The sequence below is a fragment of the Oncorhynchus gorbuscha genome, linkage group LG13, assembly GCF_021184085.1.
Source record: "Oncorhynchus gorbuscha isolate QuinsamMale2020 ecotype Even-year linkage group LG13, OgorEven_v1.0, whole genome shotgun sequence".
Taxonomy (NCBI): domain Eukaryota; kingdom Metazoa; phylum Chordata; class Actinopteri; order Salmoniformes; family Salmonidae; genus Oncorhynchus; species Oncorhynchus gorbuscha.
The window spans coordinates 92,228,233-92,255,065 of record NC_060185.1 but is presented as its reverse complement, the minus strand read 5'-3'; the positions used below and the strand labels follow the sequence as shown (position 1 = coordinate 92,255,065).

The 26,833-nt window shown below is 46.0% G+C and overlaps 2 protein-coding genes across 2 annotated transcripts in view; both read right to left on the bottom strand.

Moving 5' to 3' along the window:
* Positions 1 to 15,463: 15,463 nt before the first annotated feature.
* Positions 15,464 to 25,081, bottom strand: slu7 (SLU7 homolog, splicing factor). The gene is made up of 13 exons (XM_046296723.1): positions 24,948 to 25,081; positions 24,490 to 24,676; positions 24,107 to 24,260; positions 23,861 to 23,941; positions 23,414 to 23,647; positions 23,014 to 23,178; positions 22,748 to 22,845; positions 21,748 to 21,815; positions 20,075 to 20,214; positions 18,734 to 18,895; positions 17,862 to 17,966; positions 17,566 to 17,763; positions 15,464 to 15,986 (listed from the first exon to the last, which is right to left on the bottom strand). Exons 2-13 carry the CDS (start codon positions 24,651 to 24,653, stop codon positions 15,801 to 15,803), a joined length of 1,755 nt encoding a protein of 584 aa, XP_046152679.1. The 5' UTR covers positions 24,654 to 24,676; positions 24,948 to 25,081; the 3' UTR covers positions 15,464 to 15,800.
* LOC123992395 (histone-lysine N-methyltransferase, H3 lysine-36 specific-like) overlaps positions 24,670 to 26,833 on the bottom strand; it is a 39,972-nt gene continuing 37,808 nt past the window's right edge. Inside the window, 1 exon segment of the mRNA XM_046293536.1 lies at positions 24,670 to 24,676. Within this exon segment, the coding sequence (XP_046149492.1) occupies positions 24,670 to 24,676 (7 nt within the window).

Genomic DNA, 26,833 nt, shown 5'->3' with positions numbered 1-26,833 from the left:
ATCACTCTCTCTGTAGCCGACGTGAGTAAGACCTTTAAACAGGTAAACATACACAAGTCTGGGGGCCAGACGGATTACCAGGATGTGGGCTCTGGGCATGTGCTGACCAACTGGCAGGTGTCTTCACTAACATTTTCAACATGTCACTAATTGAGTCTGTAAAACAAACATGTTTCAAGCAGACCACCATAGTCCCTGTGCCCAAGAACACAAAGGCAACCTGCCTAAATGACTACAGACCCGTAGCACTCATGTCCGTAGCCATGAAGTGCTTTGAAAGGTTGGTAATGGCTCACATCAACACCACTATTCCAGAAACCCTAGACCCACTCCAATTTGCATACCGCCCAAACAAATCCACAGATGATGCAATCTCTATTGCACTCCACACTGCCCTTTCCCACCTGGACAAAAGGAACACTTATGTGAGAATGCTATTCATTGACTAAATGGACAAGGACCATAGTACCCTCAAAGCTAATCACTAAGCTAAGGATCCTGGGACTAAACACCTCCCCCTGCAACGGGATCCTGGACTTCCTGACAGGCTGCCCCCAGGTGGTGAGGGTAAGTAGCAACACATCTTCCACGCTGATCCTCAACACTGGATCTCCACGGGGGTGGGTGCTCAGTCCCCTCTTGTACTCCCTGTTCACCCACGACTACATGGCCAGGCACAACTCCAACACCATCATTAAGTTTGCAGACGACACAACAGTGGTAGGTCTGATCACCGACAACGACGAGACATCCTATAGGGAGGAGGTCAGAGACCTGGCCGGGTGGTGCCAGAATAACAACCTCTCCCTCAACGTAACCAAAACTAATGAGATGCTTGTGGACTACAGGAAAATGAGGACTGAGCACCTCCCCATTCTCATCAACGGGGCTGTAGTAGAGCAGGTTGAGAGCTTCAAGTTCCTTGGTGTCCACATCAACAACAAACTAGAATGGTCCAAACACACCAAGATAGTCGTGAAGAGGTATGACAAAACCAATTCCCCCTCAGGAAAACAAAAAGATTTGGCATGGGTCCTGAGATCCTCAAAAGGTTCTACAGCTGCAACATCGATATTGCTATTGAAATATGTACCCATTTAATAACCAGACCTTCATACAAACTTGCTATGCTGAATTCTTGACACAATCAAACATGCTGCTATATGCTGTGATATACTGCCAGCACGCTGCCCACCAGTGAGTCTCACCTAGGCGGCACGCGGCAATTTACTGCTATCTAGTGTACATTCACTGTTAGTGACAATTGGGGGAATAAATACACTGCAGACAAATAGTTGTTCCAAAAATACTTAGCTTGGTCCATGTCTGGTATGGGTTTGTGCTTGTCTCATCACTGGAACCTGAAACAGGACGTGGGAGAGAGACAACAGGACAGGGAGAGAGACAACAGGACAGGGAGAGAGACAACAGGACAGGGAGAGACAACAGGACAGGGAGAGACAACAGGACAGGGAGAGACAACAGGACAGGGAGAGACAACAGGACGTGGGAGAGAGACAACAGGACAGGGAGAGACACAACAGGACAGGGAGAGACAACAGGACAGGGAGAGACAACAGGACAGGGAGAGACAACAGGACAGGGAGAGACAACAGGACGTGGGAGAGAGACAACAGGACAGGGAGAGACAACAGGACAGGGAGAGAGACAACAGGACAGGGGGAGAGACAACAGGACAGGGGGAGAGAGACAACAGGACGTGGGAGAGAGACAACAGGACAGGGAGAGAGACAACAGGACGTGGGAGAGAGACAACAGGACAGGGAGAGACAACAGGACAGGGAGAGAGACAACAGGACAGGGGAGAGACAACAGGACATGGGAGAGAGACACCTCTACATGCATCATCTTCGACCTTCTGATTCACAAACCACAAATGTCATTGTTTAATGGTCCCCATCTCTGGAACAGTTTTACGTTAGTTTTACGTTTCTTTGCATGTCAATTAGTTTGAGGGTTTAAGCACAATTTTATCATGTGTTTTATTTAGTTGACATTGTGGTTTTATTCACACATTATGAACATCTCTCACACATTATGACATCGTTAGGGAACATCTCTCACACATTATGACATCGTTAGGGAACATCTCTCACACATTAGGACATCGTTAGGGAACATCTCTCACACATTATGACATCGTTAGGGAACATCTCTCACACATTATGACATCGTTAGGGAACATCTCTCACACATTATGACATCGTTAGGGAACATATCTCACACATTATGACATCGTTAGGGAACATCTCTCACACATTATGACATCGTTAGGGAACATATCTCACTCATTATGACATCGTTAGGGAACATCTCTCACACATTATGACATCGTTAGGGAACATATCTCACACATTATGACATCGTTAGGGAACATCTCTCACACATTATGACATCGTTAGGGAACATCTCTCACACATTATTCCATCGTTAGGGAACATATCTCACACATTATGACATCGTTAGGGAACATCTCTCACTCATTATGACATCGTTAGGGAACATCTCTCACACATTATTCCATCGTTAGGGAACATATCTCACACATTATGACATCGTTAGTGTACATATCTCACACATTATGACATCGTTAGGGAACATCTCTCACACATTATGACATCGTTAGGGAACATCTCTCACACATTATTCCATCGTTAGGGAACATCTCTCACACATTATGACATCGTTAGGGAACATCTCTCACTCATTATGACATCGTTAGGGAACATCTCTCACACATTATTCCATCGTTAGGGAACATATCTCACACATTATGACATCATTAGTGTACATATCTCACACATTATTCCATCGTTAGTGTACATATCTCACACATTATGACATCGTTAGGGAACATCTCTCACACATTATTCCATCGTTAGTGTACATATCTCACTCATTATGACATCGTTAGGGAACATCTCTCACACATTATTCCATCGTTAGTGTACATATCTCACACATTATGACATCGTTAGTGTACATATCTCACACATTATGACATCGTTAGGGAACATCTCTCACACATTATGACATCGTTAGGGAACATCTCTCACTCATTATGACATCGTTAGTGTACATATCTCACACATTATGACATCGTTAGGGAACATCTCTCACTCATTATGACATCGTTAGGGAACATCTCTCACTCATTATGACATCGTTAGGGAACATCTCTCACTCATTATTATTATTATTATTATTATTATTAATTTTTTTAACCTTTATTTAACCAGGCAAGTCAGTTAAGAACATATTCTTATTTTCAATGACGGCCTGGGAACAGTGGGTTAACTGCCTGTTCAGGGGCAGAACGACAGATTTGTACCTTGTTAGGGAACATTTCTCACTCATTATGACATCGTTAGGGAAAATCTCTCACTCATTATGACATCGTTAGGGAACATCTCTCACTCATTATGACATTGTTAGGGAACATATCTCACACATTATGACATCGTTAGTGTACATATCTCACACATTATGACATCGTTAGGGAACATCTCTCACACATTATGACATCGTTAGGGAACATCTCTCACTCATTATGACATCGTTAGTGTACATATCTCACACATTATGACATCGTTAGGGAACATCTCTCACTCATTATGACATCGTTAGGGAACATCTATCACTCATTATGACATCGTTAGGGAACATCTATCACTCATTATGACATCGTTAGGGAACATCTATCACTCATTATGACATCGTTAGGGAACATCTATCACTCATTATGACATCGTTAGGGAACATCTATCACTCATTATGACATCGTTAGGGAACATCTATCACTCATTATGACATCGTTAGGGAACATCTATCACTCATTATGACATCGTTAGGGAACATCTATCACTCATTATGACATCGTTAGGGAACATCTATCACTCATTATGACATCGTTAGGGAACATCTATCACTCATTATGACATCGTTAGGGAACATCTATCACTCATTATGACATCGTTAGGGAACATCTATCACTCATTATGACATCGTTAGGGAACATCTATCACTCATTATGACATCGTTAGGGAACATCTATCACTCATTATGACATCGTTAGGGAACATCTATCACTCATTATGACATCGTTAGGGAACATCTATCACTCATTATGACATCGTTAGGGAACATCTCTCACTCATTATGACATTGTTAGGGAACATCTCTCACTCATTATGACATCGTTAGGGAACATCTCTCACTCATTATGACATCGTTAGGGAACATCTATCACTCATTATGACATCGTTAGGGAACATCTATCACTCATTATGACATCGTTAGGGAACATCTATCACTCATTATGACATCGTTAGGGAACATCTATCACTCATTATGACATCGTTAGGGAACATCTATCACTCATTATGACATCGTTAGGGAACATCTATCACTCATTATGACATCGTTAGGGAACATCTATCACTCATTATGACATCGTTAGGGAACATCTATCACTCATTATGACATCGTTAGGGAACATCTATCACTCATTTCCGGAGACCTTCTCCCTTACCTCACCTCGCTCATCAACTTATCCCTGACCGCTGGCTACGTCCCTTCCGTCTTCAAGAGAGCGAGAGTTGCACCCCTTCTGAAAAAACCTACACTCGATCCCTCCGATGTCAACAACTACAGACCAGTATCCCTTCTTTCTTTTCTCTCCAAAACTCTTGAACGTGCCGTCCTTGGTCAGCTCTCCCGCTATCTCTCTCAGAATGACCTTCTTGATCCAAATCAGTCAGGTTTCAAGACTAGTCATTCAACTGAGACTGCTCTTCTCTGTATCACGGAGGCGCTCCGCACCGCTAAAGCTAACTCTCTCTCCTCTGCTCTCATCCTTCTAGACCTATCGGCTGCCTTCGATACTGTGAACCATCAGATCCTCCTCTCCACCCTCTCCGAGTTGGGCATCTCCGGCGCGGCCCACGCTTGGATTGCGTCCTACCTGACAGGTCGCTCCTACCAGGTGGCGTGGCGAGAATCTGTCTCCTCACCACGCGCTCTCACCACTGGTGTCCCCCAGGGCTCTGTTCTAGGCCCTCTCCTATTCTCGCTATACACCAAGTCACTTGGCTCTGTCATAACCTCACATGGTCTCTCCTATCATTGCTATGCAGACGACACACAATTAATCTTCTCCTTTCCCCCTTCTGATGACCAGGTGGCGAACATCTCTGCATGTCTGGCAGACATATCAGTGTGGATGACGGATCACCACCTCAAGCTGAACTTCGGCAAGACAGCTGCTCTTCCTCCCGGGGAAGGACTGCCCGTTCCATGATCATCGTTCACGGTTGACAACTCCATTGTGTCCTCCTCCCAGAGCGCTAAGAACCTTGGCGTGATCCTGGACAACAAACTGTCGTTCTCAACTAACATCAAGGCGGTGGCCCGTTCCTGTAGGTTCATGCTCTACAACATCCGCAGAGTACGACCCTGCCTCACACAGGAAGCGGCGCAGGTCCTAATCCAGGCACTTGTCATCTCCCGTCTGGATTACTGCAACTCGCTGTTGGCTGGGCTCCCTGCCTGTGCCATTAAACCCTACAACTCATCCAGAACTCAGCCCATCTAGTGTTCAACCTTCCCAAGTTCTCTCACGTCACCCCGCTCCTCCGCTCTCTCCACTGGCTTCCAGTTGAAGCTCGCATCCGCTACAAGACCATGGTGCTTGCCTACGGAGCTGTGAGGGGAACACCTCAGTACCTCCAGGCTCTGATCAGGCCCTACACCCAAATAAGGGCACTGCGTTCATCCACCTCTGGCCTGCTTCCCTACCACTGAGGAAGTACAGTTCCCGCTCAGCTCAGTCAAAACTGTTCGCTGCTCTGGCTCCCCAATGGTGGAACAAACTCCTCACGACGCCAGGACAGCGGAGTCAATCACCACCTTCCGGAGACACCTGAAACCCCACCTCTTTAAGGAATACCTAGGATAGGATAAAGTAGTCCTTCTCACCCCCCCCTTAAAATACTTAGATGCACTATTGTAAAGTGGTTGTTCCACTGGATGTCATAAGGTGAATGCACCAATTTGTAAGTCGCTCTGGATAAGAGCGTCTGCTAAATGACTTAAATGTAATGTAAATGTAATTATGACATTGTTAGGGAACATACTGAAGGAATAGAGAAAGACAAAACATGTAGACTTGATAAAGAGCAACATTTTGATGTGTTGTGCTTCCGTTACGTTGCCCAACCTTTCAGTTCCACAGAACGGAAGCACAACCTTACCGCCGGCATAATACTCCAATGTCAGGTGGAAACACCATCTCCGAAGTGCAGCACTGGAAAGAAATCCTGTGTCTATTTTAACCTCAAATTCAAAACATGAACATCCACCCTGCTTCAGAAATAGTTCTCTCTCTGCCAACACATACTTTCACCATGAGGTAATTAGTTTCAACCAACTCAACAAGATTACCCTCTGACAATCCTTGTAATGTAAATAAATAAATAAAGTCCCTAATAAAGATGAAAGCTGAATGTTTTAGTTTTGAGGCTTTTCTCTCACCGGTCATTGTGTGAAATTTAATCTGACACTTGATTCCCTAGGCTCGTGATTGATTGACAGCTTTGGCCAGTTGTGCCAAGGGGCCAAATTGCATTAGGGGATGTTTTGATAGGCACTATCCCATCAACTTCTCAGGTTATCACCATAACAATGAGAAATCTGAAAAACAAACATCATACAAGGCGTCCCCATGGAAAACCTCTGAGGATTACCAGATGTGTCCAGACACAAGAACCAGAGAAAACCCATCAAAATCTCCCCGCTACAAGAAGAGGGTGAAGCCCTGTGTTGGAAATGCTTCACAGAATAAAACCACAATGTCAACTAAATAAAACACATGATAAAATTGTGCTTAAACCCTCAAACTAATTGACATGGAAAGAAGCGGCTAACGTAAAACTGTTCCAAAGATGGGGACCATTGAACAATGACATTTGTGGTTTGTGAATCAGGTCGAAGACGATGCATGTAGTGGCGTCTCTCTCCCTGTCCTGTTGTCTCTCTCCCTGTCCTGTTGTCTCTCTATCACGTCCTGTTGTCTCTCTCCCCCGTCCTGTTGTCTCTCTCCCCCGTCCTGTTGTCTCTCTCCCCCGTCCTGTTGTCTCTCTCCCTGTCCTGTTGTCTCTCTCCCTGTCCTGTTGTCTCTCTCCCTGTCTTGTTGTCTCTCCCTGTCCTGTTGTCTCTCCCTGTCCTGTTGTCTCTCTCCCACGTCCTGTTGTCTCTCTCCCTGTCCTGTTGTCTCTCTCCCTGTCCTGTTGTCTCTCTCCCTGTCCTGTTGTCTCTCCCTGTCCTGTTGTCTCTCCCCCGTCCTGTTGTCTCTCTCCCACGTCCTGTTGTCTCTCTCCCTGTCCTGTTGTCTCTCCCCCGTCCTGTTGTCTCTCTCCCCGTCCTGTTGTCTCTCTCTCTGTCCTGTTGTCTCTCCCTGTCCTGTTGTCTCTCTCCCTGTCCTGTTGTCTCTCCCACGTCCTGTTGTCTCTCTCTCCCTGTCCTGTTGTCTCTCTCTCCCTGTCCTGTTGTCTCTCTCTCCCTGTCCTGTTGTCTCTCTCCTCCCTGTCCTGTTGTCTCTCTCCCTGTCCTGTTGTCTCTCTCCCTGTCCTGTTGTCTCTCTCTCCCTGTCCTGTTGTCTCTCCCACGTCCTGTTGTCTCTCTCCCTGTCCTGTTGTCTCTCTCTCCCTGTCCTGTTGTCTCTCCCACGTCCTGTTGTCTCTCTCCCTGTCCTGTTGTCTCTCTCCCTGTCCTGTTGTCTCTCTCTCCCTGTCCTGTTGTCTCTCTCCCTGTCCTGTTGTCTCTCTCTCCCTGTCCTGTTGTCTCTCTCTCCCTGTCCTGTTGTCTCTCCCACGTCCTGTTGTCTCTCTCCCTGTCCTGTTGTCTCTCTCCCTGTCCTGTTGTCTCTCTCTCCCTGTCCTGTTGTCTCTCTCTCCCTGTCCTGTTGTCTCTCCCACGTCCTGTTGTCTCTCTCCCCCTGTCCTGTTGTCTCTCTCCCCCTGTCCTGTCCTCTCTCCCTGTCTGTTGTCTCTCCCCTGTCCTGTTGTCTCTCTCCCTGTCCTGTTGTCTGTCCTGTTGTCTCTCTCCCTCCTGTTGTCTGTCCTGTTGTCTCTCTCCCTGTCCCTGTTGTCCTCCCACGTCCTGTTGTCTCTCCCCTGTCCTGTTGTCTCCCACGTCCTGTCTCTCCCTGTCCTCCCTGTCCTGTTGTCTCTCTCCCACGTCCTGTTGTCCTGTTGTCTCTCTGTTGTCTCTCCCTGTTGTCTGTCCTGTTGTCTCTCCCTGTCCTGTTGTCTCTCTCCCACTGTCCTGTTGTCTCTCTCCCTGTCCTGTTGTCTCTCTCCCTGTCCTGTTGTCTCTCTCCCTGTCCTGTTGTCTCTCTCCCTGTCCTGTTGTCTCTCTCCCTGTCCTGTTGTCTCTCTCCCTGTCCTGTTGTCTCTCTCCCTGTCCTGTTGTCTCTCCCTGTCCTGTTGTCTCTCTCCCTGTCCTGTTGTCTCTCCCTGTCCTGTTGTCTCTCCCACGTCCTGTTGTCTCTCCCTGTCCTGTTGTCTCTCCCACGTCCTGTTGTCTCTCCCTGTCCTGTTGTCTCTCCCTGTCCTGTTGTCTCTCTCCCACGTCCTGTTGTCTCTCTCCCACGTCCTGTTGTCTCTCTCCCACGTCCTGTTGTCTCTCTCCCTGTCCTGTTGTCTCTCTCCATGTCCTGTTGTCTCTCCCTGTCCTGTTGTCTCTCTCTCTGTCCTGTTGTCTCTCTCCCTGTCCTGTTGTCTCTCTCTCTGTCCTGTTGTCTCTCCCTGTCCTGTTGTCTCTCTCTCTGTCCTGTTGTCTCTCCCTGTCCTGTTGTCTCTCTCCCACGTCCTGTTGTCTCTCTCCCACGTCCTGTTGTCTCTCTCCCTGTCCTGTTGTCTCTCTCCATGTCCTGTTGTCTCTCCCTGTCCTGTTGTCTCTCTCTCTGTCCTGTTGTCTCTCTCCCTGTCCTGTTGTCTCTCTCTCTGTCCTGTTGTCTCTCCCTGTCCTGTTGTCTCTCTCCCTGTCCTGTTGTCTCTCCCTGTCCTGTTGTCTCTCTCCCACGTCCTGTTGTCTGTCTCCCACATCCTGTTTCAGGTTCCAGTGATGAGACAAGCACAAACCCATACCAGACATGGACCAAGCTAAGTATTTTTGGAACAACTATTTGTCTGCAGTGTATTTATTCCCCCAATTGTCACTAACAGTGAATGTACACTAGATAGCTGTAAATGGCTGTAAATGGCCGTGCCGCTCAGGCCGCCCATTGTGACTCGCTGGTGGGCAGCGTGCTGGCAGTATATCACAGCATATAGCAGCATGTTCGATTGTGTCAAGAATTCAGCATAGCAAGTTTGTATGAAGGTCTGGTTATTAAATGGGTACATAGTTCAATAGTAATATCCTCTAAAACGCTCTGGTGACAAACAAACCTTGCTGCCCTGTTTCCAATTGTCCACATGGCTGGGAGAACCTATTCAAGTAAGTAAATACATTTAGAAAATGTTGTTAAAAATGATGTATTATTATCTAACTACCAACAGTGCAGGCTAACTCAAATGAGCTGCTAAATGTGCTAGCTAGTTGGCTAACTAGCAATCTCCACATACTGTATAGATAGCTAGCTAAGTGAATGAAAAATCAGTCTGCTGCTCTGCAGGATGTTTCAAGAATGGGGTCCAACAACGCAGCAAGAGGCAATCGTGGTGCAGGATATCTTCACCTCCTACTTCTTTGAAGAGGGTGCTGTTCCCTGGCAACACCATAGACTACACTATGCACAACCAAAGGCTCTTTTAAGAGGGTGCTGTTCCCTGGCAACACCATAGACTACACTATGCACAACCAAAGGCTCTTTTAAGAGGGTGCTGTTCCCTGGCAACATCATAGACTACACTATGCACAACCAAAGGCACTTTTTAAGAGTCATTCACATTGCAACAACAGTATTCTTCCATTTACGTAGCTATGTCAACTACAGTTATTCAATTCCCAGTTTCTCTCCCTTTGATTTCTACTTCTCAGGTGAGGGTGCTGTTTAGGTAAGGGTGTGATGTCTGTACAAAAACAAAACAGGCTATTTTAAATCACCCATATTGAAAAAAATGTAGAACAATTAGAAACCCTATAACACACACCTACACACATGTATCAATCTGATTGATGCATTGTGTTGTGCTGTGCTGTAAGCAGGCTCAGGTGTAACTGTGGCTCCTTCCACCTTCCAAGAATAGGCAAGAGGGCCAACCATGGAGAATAGTAAGACACTTCATTATTTCTACAACTACGCTATATTGTTTGTCCTTCTGTTTCCGTTCATGTTTTTCAGCATAAAGTACTCTGCAGCTGCTTAGTGTGGTGTGGAACCACACTAAGAATCTGTCTCCTCACCACGCGCTCTCACCACTGGTGTCCCCCAGGGCTCTGTTCTAGGCCCTCTCCTATTCTCGCTATACACCAAGTCACTTGGCTCTGTCATAACCTCACATGGTCTCTCCTATCATTGCTATGCAGACGACACACAATTAATCTTCTCCTTTCCCCCTTCTGATGACCAGGTGGCGAATCGCATCTCTGCATGTCTGGCAGACATATCAGTGTGGATGACGGATCACCACCTCAAGCTGAACCTCGGCAAGACGGAGCTGCTCTTCCTCCCGGGGAAGGACTGCCCGTTCCATGATCTCGCCATCACGGTTGACAACTCCATTGTGTCCTCCTCCCAGAGCGCTAAGAACCTTGGCGTGATCCTGGACAACACCCTGTCGTTCTCAACTAACGTCAAGGCGGTGGCCCGTTCCTGTAGGTTCATGCTCTACAACATCCGCAGAGTACGACCCTGCCTCACACAGGAAGCGGCGCAGGTCCTAATCCAGGCACTTGTCATCTCCCGTCTGGATTACTGCAACTCGCTGTTGGCTGGGCTCCCTGCCTGTGCCATTAAACCCCTACAACTCATCCAGAACGCCGCAGCCCGTCTGGTGTTCAACCTTCCCAAGTTCTTTCACATCACCACGCTCCTCCGCTCTCTCCACTGGCTTCCAGTTGAAGCTCGCATCCGCTACAAGACCATGGTGCTTGCCTACGGAGCTGTGAGGGGAACGGCACCTCAGTACCTCCAGGCTCTGATCAGGCCCTACACCCAAACAAGGGCACTGCGTTCATCCACCTCTGGCCTGCTCGCCTCCCTACCAGAGGAAGTACAGTTCCCGGTCAGCCCAGTCAAAACTGTTCGCTGCTCTGGCCCCCCAATGGTGGAACAAACTCCCTCACGACGCCAGGACAGCGGAGTCAATCACCACCTTCCGGAGACACCTGAAACCCCACCTCTTTAAGGAATACCTAGGATAGGATAAGTAATCCTTCTCATCCCCCCCCCTTTAAGATTTAGATGCACTATTGTAAAGTGACTGTTCTACTGGATGTCATAAGGTGAATGCACCAATTTGTAAGTCGCTCTGGATAAGAGCGTCTGCTAAATGACTTAAATGTAAATGTTAAATGTAATGTAAATGAACCAGGTGAGGACACCAGGTGAGGACACCAGGTGAGGACACCAGGTGAGGTCACACACATACAGATTGAACACTGTCTCTTTAACTACCTTATTTTCTCAATAACAGTCTCTCTCCTTCACTTCATCCCTCTCCCTCTTCTCCCTAAATCCTCTAGGGTTATATTAGCAGTGTCGGTGAAACCCTGAGGCATTAGGACTGGCTACATAGAGGGCACAGCATGATCAGAGGTGAGAGGTCACATGGTCGGGTCAACAGGAAGTATTATTAAAGAGATGCTTTAAATTGAAATACAGATAGAGATGCAGTAGTCCCAGAGTTAATGATCCAAGGTCAGTTTTGCATTTCACCTCCTGATGATTATGATGACTAACAATCTTCAAATAAAAACAGGGCTTAAAAACATGCTCTCTCTCTCTCCATATGTCTCTCGTCTGCTGGTATGTTTTGATGTGAGAGAGGATGCCAACCCCCAGTCCCATCATCGCCACCTCACCCACTGTTAAGATAACCTTCAGGCTGACTAGAGACACAATTATGTAATTGTGATGAACCAAGAAAATATTTGAGTTGCACTGTGATTCATTAGTCATATGCTGCCTTCCCTGCTCCTCAGTTCATACCTCTTTCCCTTAGTCTTTGACACTTCTCTAGACACATTTCTTCCTGTTTTTATAATGCACAAGAGATGTGCATTGAAGTACAGATTATGTTTGTAATGCATGTATTTATAACCCTTGGATAATGTACTTTCAATAAAGCGTTTTACATTCTCTACTGGTTGAAATGAAGTCTCGTTTTATTTAATACTACACCTATCCTGTTGATCAGATCAATGCAGATGAAGGGCATTAGAGATGAACCAGTTTGAGTATTTACATGATGCATTGGAAGTGTAGTGTGCTGTTTTCAATTATATTTCCATATATGAGATTTACAAATCATCCTTTAAGTAGTTAACATTTACATGTTACATTTAAGTCATTTAGCAGACGCTCTTATCCAGAGCGACTTACAAATTGGTGCATTCACCTTATGACATCCAGTGGAACAGTCACTTTACAATAGTGCATCTAAATCTTAAAGGGGGGGGGGTGAGAAGGATTACTTATCCTATCCTAGGTATTCCTTAAAGTTAAATCATGTTTCTAGTCTAATGCATAGTTACAATATGTAACCATTGATATCCATTGATATCCTTGGACATCAATGGTTGACATACACTGTTGAAGTGTATAATTGTAATACATACATGCAGACACAGCATCATACAAAGACTGGAATGTGATACTCCTGGTATTGGATAAGACTGAAAAATAATCTCAGTCTTTCATACCTTAACTTCACTTTTATTTGCCAAGGTAGAGTACATGATCAGTGAATATATATATAAATGTACAGGTTTCAATGTGGGGATCTCATACATGGTAATAACTAGATGTATATACAATTTGCATCCTTGGCACAAAGTTAAAATATATTCTACTCAAACCTTAGGCTTCATTAATGTCATTCAGACTGTTTTGAAGTTGATATAACTGGCTATGATAGTTGAGGTTCATAGCTAGGTTCTGAACTAATATGTATACCAAACGTTTGGGTCCATACACAGATCGGCTAGATAGCTAGCTACACATCCATAGGCATAGAGTTATTTTTATCCTCCACTGCACAATAGGCAAGAACATACAGTCGTGGCCAAAGGTTTTGAGAATGACACATTAATTTTCACGCAGTCTGCTGCCTCAGTTTGTATGATGGCAATTTGCATATACTCCAGAATATTATGAAGAGTGATCAGATGAACTGCAATTAATTGCAAAGTCCCTCTTTGCCATGCAAATTAACTGAATCCCCCCAAAATATTTCCATTGCATTTCAGCCCTGCCACAAAAGGACCAGCTGACATCATGTCAGTGATTCTCTCGTTAACACAGGTGTGAGTGTTGACGAGGACAAGGCTGGAGATCACTCTGTCATGCTGATTGAGTTTGAATAACAGACTGGAAGCTTCAAAAGGAGGGTGGTGCTTGGAATCATTGTTCTTCCTCTGTCAACCATGGTTACCTGCAAGGAAACACGTGCCGTCATCATTGCTTTGCACAAAAAGGGCTTCACAGGCAAGGATATTGATACCAGTAAGATTGCACCTAAATCAACCATTTATCGGATCATCAAGAACTTCAAGGAGAGCGGTTCAATTGTTGTGAAGAAGGCTTCAGGTCGCCCAAGAAAGTCCAGCAAGCGCCAGGACCGTCTCCTAAAGTTGATTCAGCTGCAGGATCGGGGCACCACCAGTACAGAGCTTGCTCATGAATGGCAGTAGGCAGGTGTGAGTGCATCTGCATGCACAGTGAGGCGAACACTTTTGGAGGATGGCCTGGTGTCAAGGAGGGCAGCAAAGAAGCCACTTCTCTCCAGGAAAAACATTAGGGACAGACTGATATTCTGCAAAAGGTACAGGGATTGGACTGCTGAGGACCGGTCATTTTCTCTGATGAATCCCCTTTCCGATTGTTTGGGGCATTCGGAAAAAAGCTTGTCCGGAGAAGACAAGGTGAGCGCTACCATCAGTCCTGTGTCATGCCAACAGTAAAGCATCCTGAGACCATTCATGTGTGGGGTTGCTTCACAGCCAAGGGAGTGGGCTCACTCACAATTTTGCCCAAGAACACAGCCATGAATAAAGAATGGTACCAACACATCCTCAGAGAGCAACTTCTCCCAACCATCCAGGAACAGTTTGGTGACGAACAATGCCTTTTCCAGCATGATGGCGCACCTTGCCATAAGGCAAAAGTGATAAATGAGTGGCCTGGGGAACAAAACGTCACGGTCTTGGGTCCATGGCCAGGAAACTCCCCAGACCTGAATCCCATTGGGAATGTGTGGTCAATCCTCAAGAGGCGGGTGGGACAAACAAAAACCCATAAATTCTGACAAACTCCATGCATTGATTATGCAAGAATGGACTGCCATCAGTCAGGATGTGGCCCAGAAGTTAATTGACATCATGCCTGGGTGGATTGCAGAGGTCTTGAAAAATAATGGTCAACACTGCAAATATTGACTCTTTGCATCAACTTCATGTAATTGTCAATAAAAGCCTTTGACACTTATGAAATGCTTGTAATTATACTTCAGTTATCCATAGCAACATCTGACAAATATATAAAAACACTGAAGCAGCAAACTTTGTGGAAATGAATGTGTGTGTCATTCTCAAAACTTTTGGCCACGACTGTAGCTAGCTACATTATTTAATCTATCTGCATTGCATGGCAAATATCAACAAAGCAAGCTTACAAAATTGCACATTAAATTTGCAGTAAATGCTTTAACTAGCTAGATTCTTTACATACACTGTTTCACAAGACGACAGCCTGGTTTGCTGGTTTTTTCAAGAGTCCCTAAAACATTAAAACAACCAGAATTACAATTTCATACTCATGTCACAACACCCATAAAGCCAGCCGGCTCATGTTAGCTAGTCAGCTAGCTTGCTAAATCGAAATGTTCGTAAATTAACTTCATGATAAAAACATATGCATAATCGTTTGTCTCTGCATTAACATATCCTTATCAACTGTACATTTTTTTGCATTATTTGTTATGACCTTATAATCACTTACATTTGCTTCCATCCTAGTATTTTTGTCAGCCATCTTCCCTGAAGAAAGTCTCCAGCCTTGGGTCGCACAGCTTCAAATTCATCATGGGAACCACTCGCTATGATTGGTCATCACCCAGCGGTCGCCGCTGGTGATTTTCACAAAGTTGGTAAAAGTTGTATATTTTTCGCCACCTTCGCACCGCCCTCTCCGCGTTCCTTCCATTGAAATGAATGGGAAACTGTGTTTCACCGCGCGGCATCCTGTGCTAGTGTTTCATGCCCGTAAAAGAGAACCAAGGGAAGTCATGTTTTTTATTGGATAAACGGTTGCCTGAAAGTTCAAAATGCATTCTAAAGGTACAAATATGAAAGAAAATAACATTCTACCACATTGATGGACTTAATAATAAAAAGACAACCAACCAAAAGACAACCATGATCTTGAAAAGTATAGGAGAGGGTAGGGGTAGAGGTAGGAAGAGAGGATAGGGTAAAGGTAGGAGGAGAGGGTTACAGGGGGTAGGGGTATAGGAGAGGGTACAGGGGTGGGAGGAGAAGGGGCACAGGGGTGGGAGGAGATTGTATACTGTGGGTTGGGGCGAGCGTACAGTATGGGATTGTCACTATCCCTCTCATCACTGCCCCAGCTCCAGGAAGTTGGCCATGGGGTCGTCTTCCCTGGAGCGTTTCATCCTGAAGGCCTCCATCTCCTCCTCCGTGGGCTCCTTGATCTCCTGCAGGCTATTGTACTTCCTCTTCCTCTCATCCACTTTCATCATCTCCTCTACCTGCTTCAGACGCATGTCCTCTGCAGCCAGGGCCTGGGGAGAGAGGGAGGTAGGGGGATGAGAGAGGGAGGTAGGGGGATGATAGAGGGAGGTAGGGGGAGATGAGAGGGGGGTAGGGGGGTGAGATGTAGTCAGGTAGGGGGTGAGAGAGGGAGGTAGGGGGATGAGAGAGGGAGGTAGGGGGATGAGATGTAGGGAGGTAGGGGGATGAGAGAGGGAGGTAGGTAGGATGAGAGAGGGAGGTAGGGGGATGAGAGAGGGAGGTAGGAGGATGAGAGAGGGAGGTAGGGGGATGAGAGAGGGAGGTAGGAGGATGAGAGAGGGAGGTAGGAGGATGAGAGTCAGGTAGGGGGATGAGAGAGGGAGGTAGGGGATGAGAGAGGGAGGTGGGGGATGAGAGTCAGGTAGGGGGATGAGAGAGGGAGGTAGGGGGATGAGATGTAGGGAGGTAGGTGGGGGGGTGAGATGTAGGGGTGAGGTAGGGGGGGGTGAGAGAGGGAGGTAGGGGGATGAGAGAGGGAGGTAGGGGGTGAGATGTAGAGGTAGGGGGTAGGGGGGGTATGAGAGAGGGAGGTAGGGGGGATGAGAGAGGGAGGTAGGGGGATGAGAGAGGGGGTAGGGGGATGAGATGAGTCAGGTAGGTGGGGGTGAGATGTAGTCAGGTAGGTAGGGGGTGAGAGAGGGAGGTAGGGGGGTGAGAGAGGGAGGTAGGGGGTGAGAGAGGGGGTAGGGGGGTGAGATGTAGTCAGGTAGGGGGGTGAGAGAGGGAGGTAGGGGGGTGAGAGGGAGGTAGGTAGGGGGTGAGAGAGGGAGGTAGGGGGGTGATGAGTAGGTAGAGGGGGGTGGATGAGAGAGGGAGGTAGGGGGGATGAGAGAGGGAGGTAGGGGGATGAGAGAGGGAGGTAGGGGGTGAGATGTAGTCAGGTAGGGGGGTAGGTGAGAGAGGGAGGTAGGGGGGGAGATGTAGTCAGGTAGGGGGATGAGAGAGGGAGGTAGGGGGGGATGAGATGTAGTCAGGGGGGATGAGGTGGGGGGGGTGAGATGTAGTCAGGTAGGTAGGGGGGTGAGAGAGGGAGGTAGGGGGGTGAGAGAGGGAGGTAGGGGGTGAGAGAGGGAGGTAGGGGGTAGGTGAGATGTAGTCAGGTAGGGGGGTGAGAGAGGGAGGTAGGTAGGTGAGAGAGGGAGGTAGGGGGATGATAGAGGGAGGTAGGAGGATGAGATGAGGGAGGTAGGGGGGATGAGAGAGGGAGGTAGGGGGATGAGATGTAGGGGGGGTGAGGTAGGGGGGTGAGATGTAGTCAGGTAGGTGGGGGGTGAGAGAGGGAGGTAGGGGGTGAGATGTAGGGAGGTAGGGGGTGAGAGAGGGAGGTAGGGGGTGAGATGTAGTCAGGGGGGTGGTGAGAGATAGGTAGGGGGTGAGATGTAGTCAGGTAGGTAGGGGGTGAGAGAGGGAGGTAGGGGGGTGAGATGTAGGGAGGTAGGGGGGTGAGATGTAGTCAGGTAGGGGGGTGAGATGTAGTCAGGTAGGTGTACCCATAGATAAAGGGAACTGACATGTCCATAACCACACAGGAATGCACATGAACATCAAAGCAATGAAGTCAAAGTTCACCTTGTTCAGTTTCTGTTTCTTCTTCTCCTCATCTTCCTCAGAGTCGCTGCTGTCTGAGCCGTGCTTTTTCTTCTTCTGCTTCTTCTTCTTCTTCTTCTTCTCTTTAAGTTTCTCCCTGTGCATCTCCAGTAGAGTCTTAGGCTCCTCCTCTTCCTCCTGCTCAAGTCCCTCCTCAAACGGAACACAGGCCGAGGAGCCCTATAGGGGGAGATACCCGTCAATCATCTAATCCGGGGGGAAAAAACTTCAGTGTTTATAATTGACATTACATGACTGATGATTAGTAGAACACGGACCGTAGTTTTGATGCCAGCCTCTCCGGTGCAGTAGCTCTGTTTGACCATGGAGTGGCAGCACTTGAAGCCCCAGCAGCCTTCTCTCCAGTACGACCCCCAGATACACTGCAAAGCAAAAACCCCTGTTAAGTGTGTGTAACCGATGTGAAATGGCTAGCTAGTTAGCGGTAGTGCACACTAATAGCGTTTCAAAATCGGTGACGTCACTCGCTCTGAGACCTTGAAGTAAGTTGTTCCCCCTTGCTCTGTAAGGGCCGTGGGCTTTTGTGGAGCGATGGGTAACGATGCTTCGTGGGTGTCAGTTGTTGATGTGTGCAGAGGGTCCCTGGTTCGAACCCAGGTAGGGGCGGAAGCTATACTGTTACATATGCACATCTGAATAAATGCCACCTTAATACTGTCCTTTACTGTTTTTTTTAGTTGGCACAGTTCTCAAACACTTCAATTGTTATTGTCTGACAAAGTCATTCAAAAAACACCAGCACTACTCCACAAGGGAGCTGTTCAAGAACACTTCAAAAGGTTCCTGTCTAACCGGAGACCGTTCTGACTGTGCTCCTCCACGAGGGGGCTGCTCTACAAGGGTTCCTGTCTAACCGGAAACCGCTCTGGCTGTGCTCCTCCACGAGGGGGCTGCTCTCCAAAAGGTTCCTGTCTAACCGGAGACCGTTCTGACTGTGCTCCTCCACAAGGGGGCTGCTCCCCATGTGCTCCTCCACGAGGGGGCTGCTCTACAAGGGTTCCTGTCTAACCGGAGACCGCTCTGGCTGTGCTCCTCCACGAGGGGGCTGCTCTACAAGGGTTCCTGTCTAACCGGAGACCGTTCTGACTGTACTCATCTCTACGAGGTTAGTCGGTTCTGGACGCCTCACCGCGTGGTTCTGGATGAGTACGTCCTCTTCGTATTTGGAGCGTGCCACGGCCTTCTCCTGTCCCTTCAGCACGGCACCGTGTCGACTGTACTCCACGTAGTCCTCAGTCTGGGCCAGCAACAGCTCTCTGGGGGGGGCGTCCAGGTGCTCCTCACCCCCGTACTGAGTCACACACACAGAAACACACAGGAGTAACAGTCAAAAAACACAGGAGTAACAGTCAGAGAACACACAGGAGTAACAGTCAGAACACACAGGAGTAACAGTCAGAACACACAGGAGTAACAGTCAGAACACACAGGAGTAACAGTCAGAACACACAGGAGTAACAGTCAGAACACACAGGAGTAACAGTCAGAACACACAGGAGTAACAGTCAGAGAACACAGGAGTAACAGTCAGAACACACAGGAGTAACAGTCAGAGAACACAGGAGTAACAGTCAGAGAACACAGGAGTAACAGTCAGAGCACACAGGAGTAACAGTCAGAACACACAGGAGTAACTGTCAGAGAACACAGGAGTAACAGTCAGAACACACAGGAGTAACAGTCAGAACACACAGGAGTAACAGTCAGAACACACAGGAGTAACAGTCAGAACACACAGGAGTAACAGTCAGAACACACAGGAGTAACAGTCAGAACACACAGGAGTAACAGTCAGAACACACAGGAGTAACAGTCAGAACACACAGGAGTAACAGTCAGAACACACAGGAGTAACAGTCAGAACACACAGGAGTAACAGTCAGAACACACAGGAGTAACAGTCAGAGAACACAGGAGTAACAGTCAGAGAACACAGGAGTAACAGTCAAAACACACAGGAGTAACAGTCAAAACACAGGAGTAACAGTCAAAACACAGGAGTAACAGTCAAAACACACAGGAGTAACAGTCAAAACACACAGGAGTAACAGTCAAAACACAGGAGTAACAGTTATTCAATGGGACCATCAACAAACAAACAAGAATGAAACAGTTATATCATTAACTAATGTATGACAGGGTTGGGGTGAATTCCAATTTAATTCACTCAAAGTGAATCATTTACATTGGAATTCAATTTGAATTTCAACTATCTTTAAGTTATAGAATTGAATTAGACTTGTTTGGACTGTTTGAGTTAATATTGTAAAAACATTTAATCTTTGGAATTGAATTTCAATATTTGTACATTTCCCAGTTAAAAGGAGTACTTAGTTTCAAAAATGGACAGTAGTGGAAATCATGTTTATTACATTGATGACACTTATGGGCTTTACAACGTTCTGTATGCAGTTCATCTTCATTGAAAATGAGGCTGGTGAGGATGGAGTGCAGTGTATTTATTCTGTACCTTATCCAGGATCGTCTCCTTCTGTTTGTCCTTGAAATCCTCCTTCTTGACTTTGAAGGACTGGTGCAGCAGCTCCAGCTTGGTGGGGTCGGCCTGCAGGTGCACCTCAGAGCCCTTATCATAGGCCTCCCACGCAAAGACTGGAGAGGTGGAGGAGATGAGTGGGGAGGAGATGAGTGTGGAGGCAATGAGATGAGAGGAAGTATGTTTAGTTCAATGCAATCCCTTTGCTAGACTAACAGTGAAGAATATTGGCATTAGGATGCTCTCTCTAAGGATACCGTTTTATGAGCCTAATAAATGAGAAGTGGGGAAATCTCCTGGGAAAATATGAACAAATAGGGTTTAATATGAATATACACTGGATGACCAAAAGTATGTGGACACCTGCTCGTCGAAACATCTCATTCCAAAATCACTGGCATTCATATGGAGTTGGCCCCCCCCTTCGTTGCTATAATAGCCTCCACTCTTCTGGGAAGGCTTTCCACTAGATGTTGGAACACATTTCCACTGCTCCAGAGTCCAACGTCGGTGAGCTTTACACCACTCGATGCTTGGCTTGCGCATGGTGATCTTAGGCTTGTGTGCTGTTACTCGGTCATGGAAACCCATTTCATGAAGCTCCCGACAAACAGTTCTCGTGCTAACGTTGCTTCCAGAGGCAGTTTGGAACTCAGTAGTGAGTATTGCAACTGAGGACAGACTATTTTTTACGTGTTACATGCTTCAGCACTCTGCGGTCCCGTTCTGTGAGCTTGTGTGGTCTACCACTTCAAGGCTGAGCCGTTGTTGCTCCTAGACGTTTCCACTTCATAATAACAGCACTTACAGTTGACCGGGGCAGCTCGAGCAGGGCATAAATTTGACGAACTGACTTGTTGGAAAGGTGGCATCCTCTGACGGCTCTTCAGTAAGACCATTCTATTGCCAATGTTTGTCTATGGAGATTGCTTGGCTGTGTGCTGAATGTTATACACCTGTCAGCAACGGGTGTGGCTGAAATAGCCGAATTCACACGTTTTAAGGGGTGTCCGCATACTTTTGCATATATAGTGTATGTAGAAACTGTTTGTCCAATAGAAATACCTCGATATGACTTCATTTTTGACAAAATGTTTAAATGTGTCAGTTTGTCACTTTGATGAGGTGGGATTAAAAACATGTTCAGTTACTTAAAGGGATAATTCTGGATATGTGCAATGAAGCCCTTTATCTACTTCCCTAGAGTCAGACGAACGTGTGGATACCATTTTTGTCTATACGTGCAGTTTGAAGTTGCTAACTAGCGTTAGCTCAATGACTGGTTGTCTACGGGAACAGCTAGCATGACGCTAGTTAACATTGGCTCTCGAAACCACCTCTAGACTTCCTTCATACTGGACACAGATAATTAAAAAATGGTACCAACAAGTTCATCTGACTCTGGGGAAATAGATAAAGGGCTTCATTGCCAAAATTTGGGAAGTATCCCTTTAAGACATTGGCTCAAGCCTATGTTGTGCCTTTAGAAATCGAGAAAATTAACAACTTAGGAAGAATTTTTCCTTTGGTCTGCCGAGTACGCTTCGCAAGCATCCCCGTACATCTTGCGATGTTGGGTCTCTGCATTTAGAAACTCAAGAGAGAACCCCGTTGGGTTGTTGGCAGGAAAGAGAGAATGTGTGACTCACGCTGTGTCTGTGCCATGGTGACGGTGTCCCCAGAGTAACGAACAAAGTTGTCTCCTGCGAACCCCACACTGCCAAATAAACACGACACAGACATTTAGGGAAGACAGTTAGGAGATCTCTCAGTGATGACAAAGCATTCTTTCCTGACACACAGTGAAAGAAAAGATAAGCATTTTCACTTCAACATTCATGACACGTCTTTAGTGATTTTGAACATGTAATTACAATATCATAACATGTGTTTTAAGACTCATGATATGGAATTAGAGATTCATGACAGAGATTCATGACAGTTAGACTGTTAGTTAAAGGAATAGTGACCCTTTGTTCAGACACCATACTAGTGTTCTAATAGGGGGTTTTTCTCATGGGAGGTCATTAGCTAAATACTGCTGAGAGATTAGTGCTTGATAAGGTCGGTTCGGTTTGATTATTAAACAATAATCCCAGCTTTTCATTTCTCACATTAAATGCACTATGCATTATGTGGGTTTAATGCTGTAACAACACATAAAAAAGTCCCCTGATGGTAGTGCCTGCTCATTACTGCTTATCACTTATTTAACCATCATTTACTCACAAAAAAAAAACGTAAATATTTTTAGTAAACCTTAATTAACTCGGCAAGTCAGTTAAGAACAAATTCTTATTTACAACGACGGCCTACTCCGACCAAACCCCAAATGACGCTGGGCCAATTGTGCGCCGCCCTATGGGACTTCCAAACACGGCCGGTTGCGATACAGCCTGGAATCAAACCAGGGCTGTAGTGACGCCTCTAGACCGCTGCGCCACTCGGGAGCCCCCAGAGTGGTTGTGTATATAACATTTTATTTGAAGACTTTATTATTTCATTCCAAGTCATCATCACATTGACCTCAACACACAAAATAACTAAATGGTATTCAAACAGTTTAACCAACTTTTGAATTTATTTTAAACAAATAACCTACATGTTGGTTAGTCGCTCAGCACTATAGTTAAAGGAACCGTAACCTACTCTTCAGGAACCATGCCAGTGTTCTGGTAGGGGTTCTCTCTCATGGCTCGAGTCTTGGGGTCGTAGTAAGCCGAGTCTGGATCCAGATTTCTCAAGTACTACGGGGCGCAAAGTACACAAACGCATAAGTTAACAAATACTTCTTCATCAAAACTTGTCATAATTACAAATGTGGAACTTCTATGGGTGATGAGGGGAAGAACAGATTGAGATGACCAATGTAGCAAGGCTCACAAAACACCTTCAACAGTTATGACTGGACTCACCTTAGCGATATCTTCTCTGATACGCAGGTTTCTGACTGTGATTCGTCTCTTGGAGTCAAAGTTCTGTCCCGGCATGTCGATGTCATCAGCGTACTTATCTTCATCTTCATCCTCACTGTTTTGCTCCTGTGTGCGTTCGCCATCATCCCACTTTCTTGAGGAGCTCTACAGGAAAACAGAGATGGGTAGATCAACACACGCCACCAGAAAACTGCCAAGCATATAGCATGCATTTACCTACTAGACTGATATTAACCAATCAACCAAATGCATTTTATTTCATTTTGGATACTGTGCCAATGACCAATATTTAATGCAGTATTAGCAGTCTTCAGCAACATATCTAGTGTCTAGAATAATCAGTGATATTCAACAACAAAAAGAAAACCTGATGGCTTACTGCTTGGTCCGTGAGTTTCCCTGAAGCCAACTCCTCATGGAGTTTCTGAGATTTCAGTGTTTGTTTGGCCTGGTCTACTTTGGCGTACTCCTCCACAATACGCATGTGATCCTCAGGGTCGTAGCCGTTCCAGCGGTCCCTCTTCCCATCGTAGTCCAGATCCAGAGAGATCTGGCTGTGTTCGTCGGGGGCCATGCCGTTACCTGTGAACTTTGCCCCCACCTTTCTGGGCCGCTGAAAAGGGGTAAGGGTAGGGATGGATGGATAGATATATGGATAGGTAGATAGTCAGTCAGATGTGGAGCATAATCATTGATTCCAAACCAAGCACATAATACTCTGGCTACATCCAAACAGCACCCTATTCCCTATTTTGTACACTACTTTTATAAAGGCAATAGGATGCCACTTGGGTTGCAGACATTTAAAACTAAATGTGGTAAGCACCTCCAAGCAGTCCTTCTTCTTGTGTGTCATGGCACCGCAGTTATCACAAGCTCCCTTCCTGAACTTGGTGCTGATGGCTTTCTGCAGACAGATACAGGGTCAGGGATCAGGCATACATTTAAATATTTAGAAAGGAAGACAGCTGAACTCAGCTCGTGGCTTTAATTGTTACATGCACAACAGTATTTATTGTAGTTCAGGCTTTACAATGGAAGACAGATGAATTAAAACACGGAATCTGCTTACCTCTTGCACCCCTCTCTTGTACCACTCCTCGATGGAGGAGAACTGTTGTTGCCTCTCCTCCTGGGGCCTCTGGTGCTTTAAGGTGGGTCTCTTAGAGGGGTCGATGTACCAGGGCACTGAGGAGATGTACTGGGGAATGTGAGGGTTGATGTCCCTGGAAACAAGAGGAAGAACAATTAGTCAGCACACTATGCTTCCACAAAAGGAGAACCCACGGGCCCACTGGATTCTTCTGTGCGGAATGGTGACTAGCTAGCCCAAAGGACTGGAAAACATGGAGGATTTTCACATCTTGTCACAGGTTGCTTGCATGTATTGAATTATTCTTCTGGCTGTTTGCCCACCCCACTCTGACGTGAACTGGTCCAGCTAATTTGACTTACTTTCCCTCTTCATCTACCTCAGCAGGAGCATTTCCCAGTTTTCTCTGCTCCTCTAACTCCTTCTTCTTCCTCCAATCCTCTCTGGTCATCTTCTTGGGTTCTTCCAGACCCACCACCCCATCGGCGCTGGTCGCAGCCGTCGCTGCCTCTTCTTCCTCCGGCATGATTACGGTGATGGGGTCACTGGCTGGGAGTGCACACGACACAAAGCTGGATCACTTAGCTACTATTAAACGAATACGTGGCTTTCATGAAATGCTGCATATTTCTGTAGGGATATGTGGCTGATGGTGTAGCTAGCTGGCTTTAAGTTACTGACAAAAACAAAGGTTTTCAACACGCTGGCAGGCTGGTTAGCTAACTTTGTTGCATCCCTATGCATAATTCAAGTAAGCGACGATGGTCTGACAAAAAATAGACCATACAACTCACTCTGATTAAATGCATGTTTCGCTTACCTTGACACGATCACCAAAATTAGATAAGTTTAGAGATGTAGACTGGAATCGTGGCTTTCGACTTGTGTTTACAACATGAACGTCGCCATTTCACAAACCCGGAAGTAACGTCATGTACTGGCAGAGCGGAAGAGGAAAAGAGATTCTATGATTTCCAAATTTGTAGCTATTGATGATATCTGCGTTTTCTGTGAAAAAGAAGGTGAGAATCTGTCCCACTTGTTCTTTGAATGTAAACCTGTGTCCGAATTTTGGGAAAATCTTGCAAAGTACTTATTTACCATTATGAACACTGCCTATAATTTTAACATAAAATATATAATATGTTATAAAATTATTATTCATTTTTGTATTCTTGTTGCCAAATACTTTATACACAAACAAAAATTCCAAAATTCTATACCAAAATTATATTTTTTTCTGATTGAATTTAATTATCTTATTAAAACACTAACCCTAGTGAATAACAAAATGAATAACATCTTCATGAATCATTATAATAAGATATTTTCAGAGTGAATATAATAGCACTTCAATTGTTTATTTTTTGTATTTTATTTATATTTTTTTGTATGTTTGAGCATTGTTAATACCTGTGTTTGGTTTGCTAGACATGTTTGATGTAGCAATGTAAGTTGATTTTTGTATTATGAATAAAATACATTTATTATTATTATTTTTAAATAATAATACCAAAAATAAAAAATGTTAAAAAATAAAACGTTTTAAAAATTTAAAAAGAGAGGCCCACGGTCGAAAATCTGTCTCTCTCCAGCAGCTGGCATTTTTTCGCCGACCAAGGAAGGAGTTTTGTATTGAGGTCGAATTTGGTCATCAAAAAAATGAAAGCCTTATTTACTACGTGAGGTTTATTTGATCGAACGCTACGGTCACAAGACACAGGCCTCCTAATTGTCCGTAGAATTTCTAAGCAAACAGCTGGAGGCAGGGCTTTCTCCTATAGAGCTCCATTTTTATGGAATGTTCTGCCTACCCATGTGAGAGATGCAAACTCTGTCTCAACCTTTAAGTCTTTACTGAAGACTCATCTCTTCAGTGGGTCATAAGATTGAGTGTAGTCTGGCCCAGGAGTGTGAAGGTGAACGGAAAGGCTCTGGAGCAACGAACCGCCCTTGTTGTCTCTGCCTGGCCGGTTCCCCTCTTTCCACTGGGATTACAGGGGCTGAGTCACTGGCTTACTAGGGCTCTTTCATACCGTCCCTAGGAGGGGTGCGTCACTTGAGTGGGTTGAGTCACTGACATGATCTTCCTGTCTGGGTTGGCGCCCCCCCTTGGGTTGTGCTGTGGCAGAGATCTTTGTGGGCTATACTCGGCCTTGTCTCAGGATGGTAAGTTGGTGGTTGAAGATATCCCTCTAGTGGTGTGGGGGCTGTGCTTTGGCAAAGTGGGTGGGGTTATATCCTTCCTGTTTGGCCCTGTCCGGGGGTATCATCGGATGGGGCCAGTGTCTCCTGACCCCTCCTGTCTCAGCCTCCAGTATTTATGCTGCAGTAGTTTATGTGTCGGGGGCTAGGGTCAGTTTGTTATATCTGGAGTACTTCTCCTGTCCTATCCGGTGTCCTGTGTGAATTTAAGTATGCTCTCTCTAATTCTCATTTTCTTTCTCTCTCTTGGAGGACCTGAGCCCTAGGACCATGCCTCAGTACTACCTGGCATGATGACTCCTTGCTGTCCCAGTCCACCTGGCCGTGCCGCTTCTCCAGTTTCAACTGTTCTGCCTGTGATTATTACTATTTGACCATGCTGGTCATTTATGAACATTTGAACATCTTGGCCATATAATCTCCACCCGGCACAGCCAGAAGAGGACTGGCCACCCCACATAGCCTGGTTCCTCTCCAGGTTTCTTCCTAGGTTTTGGCCTT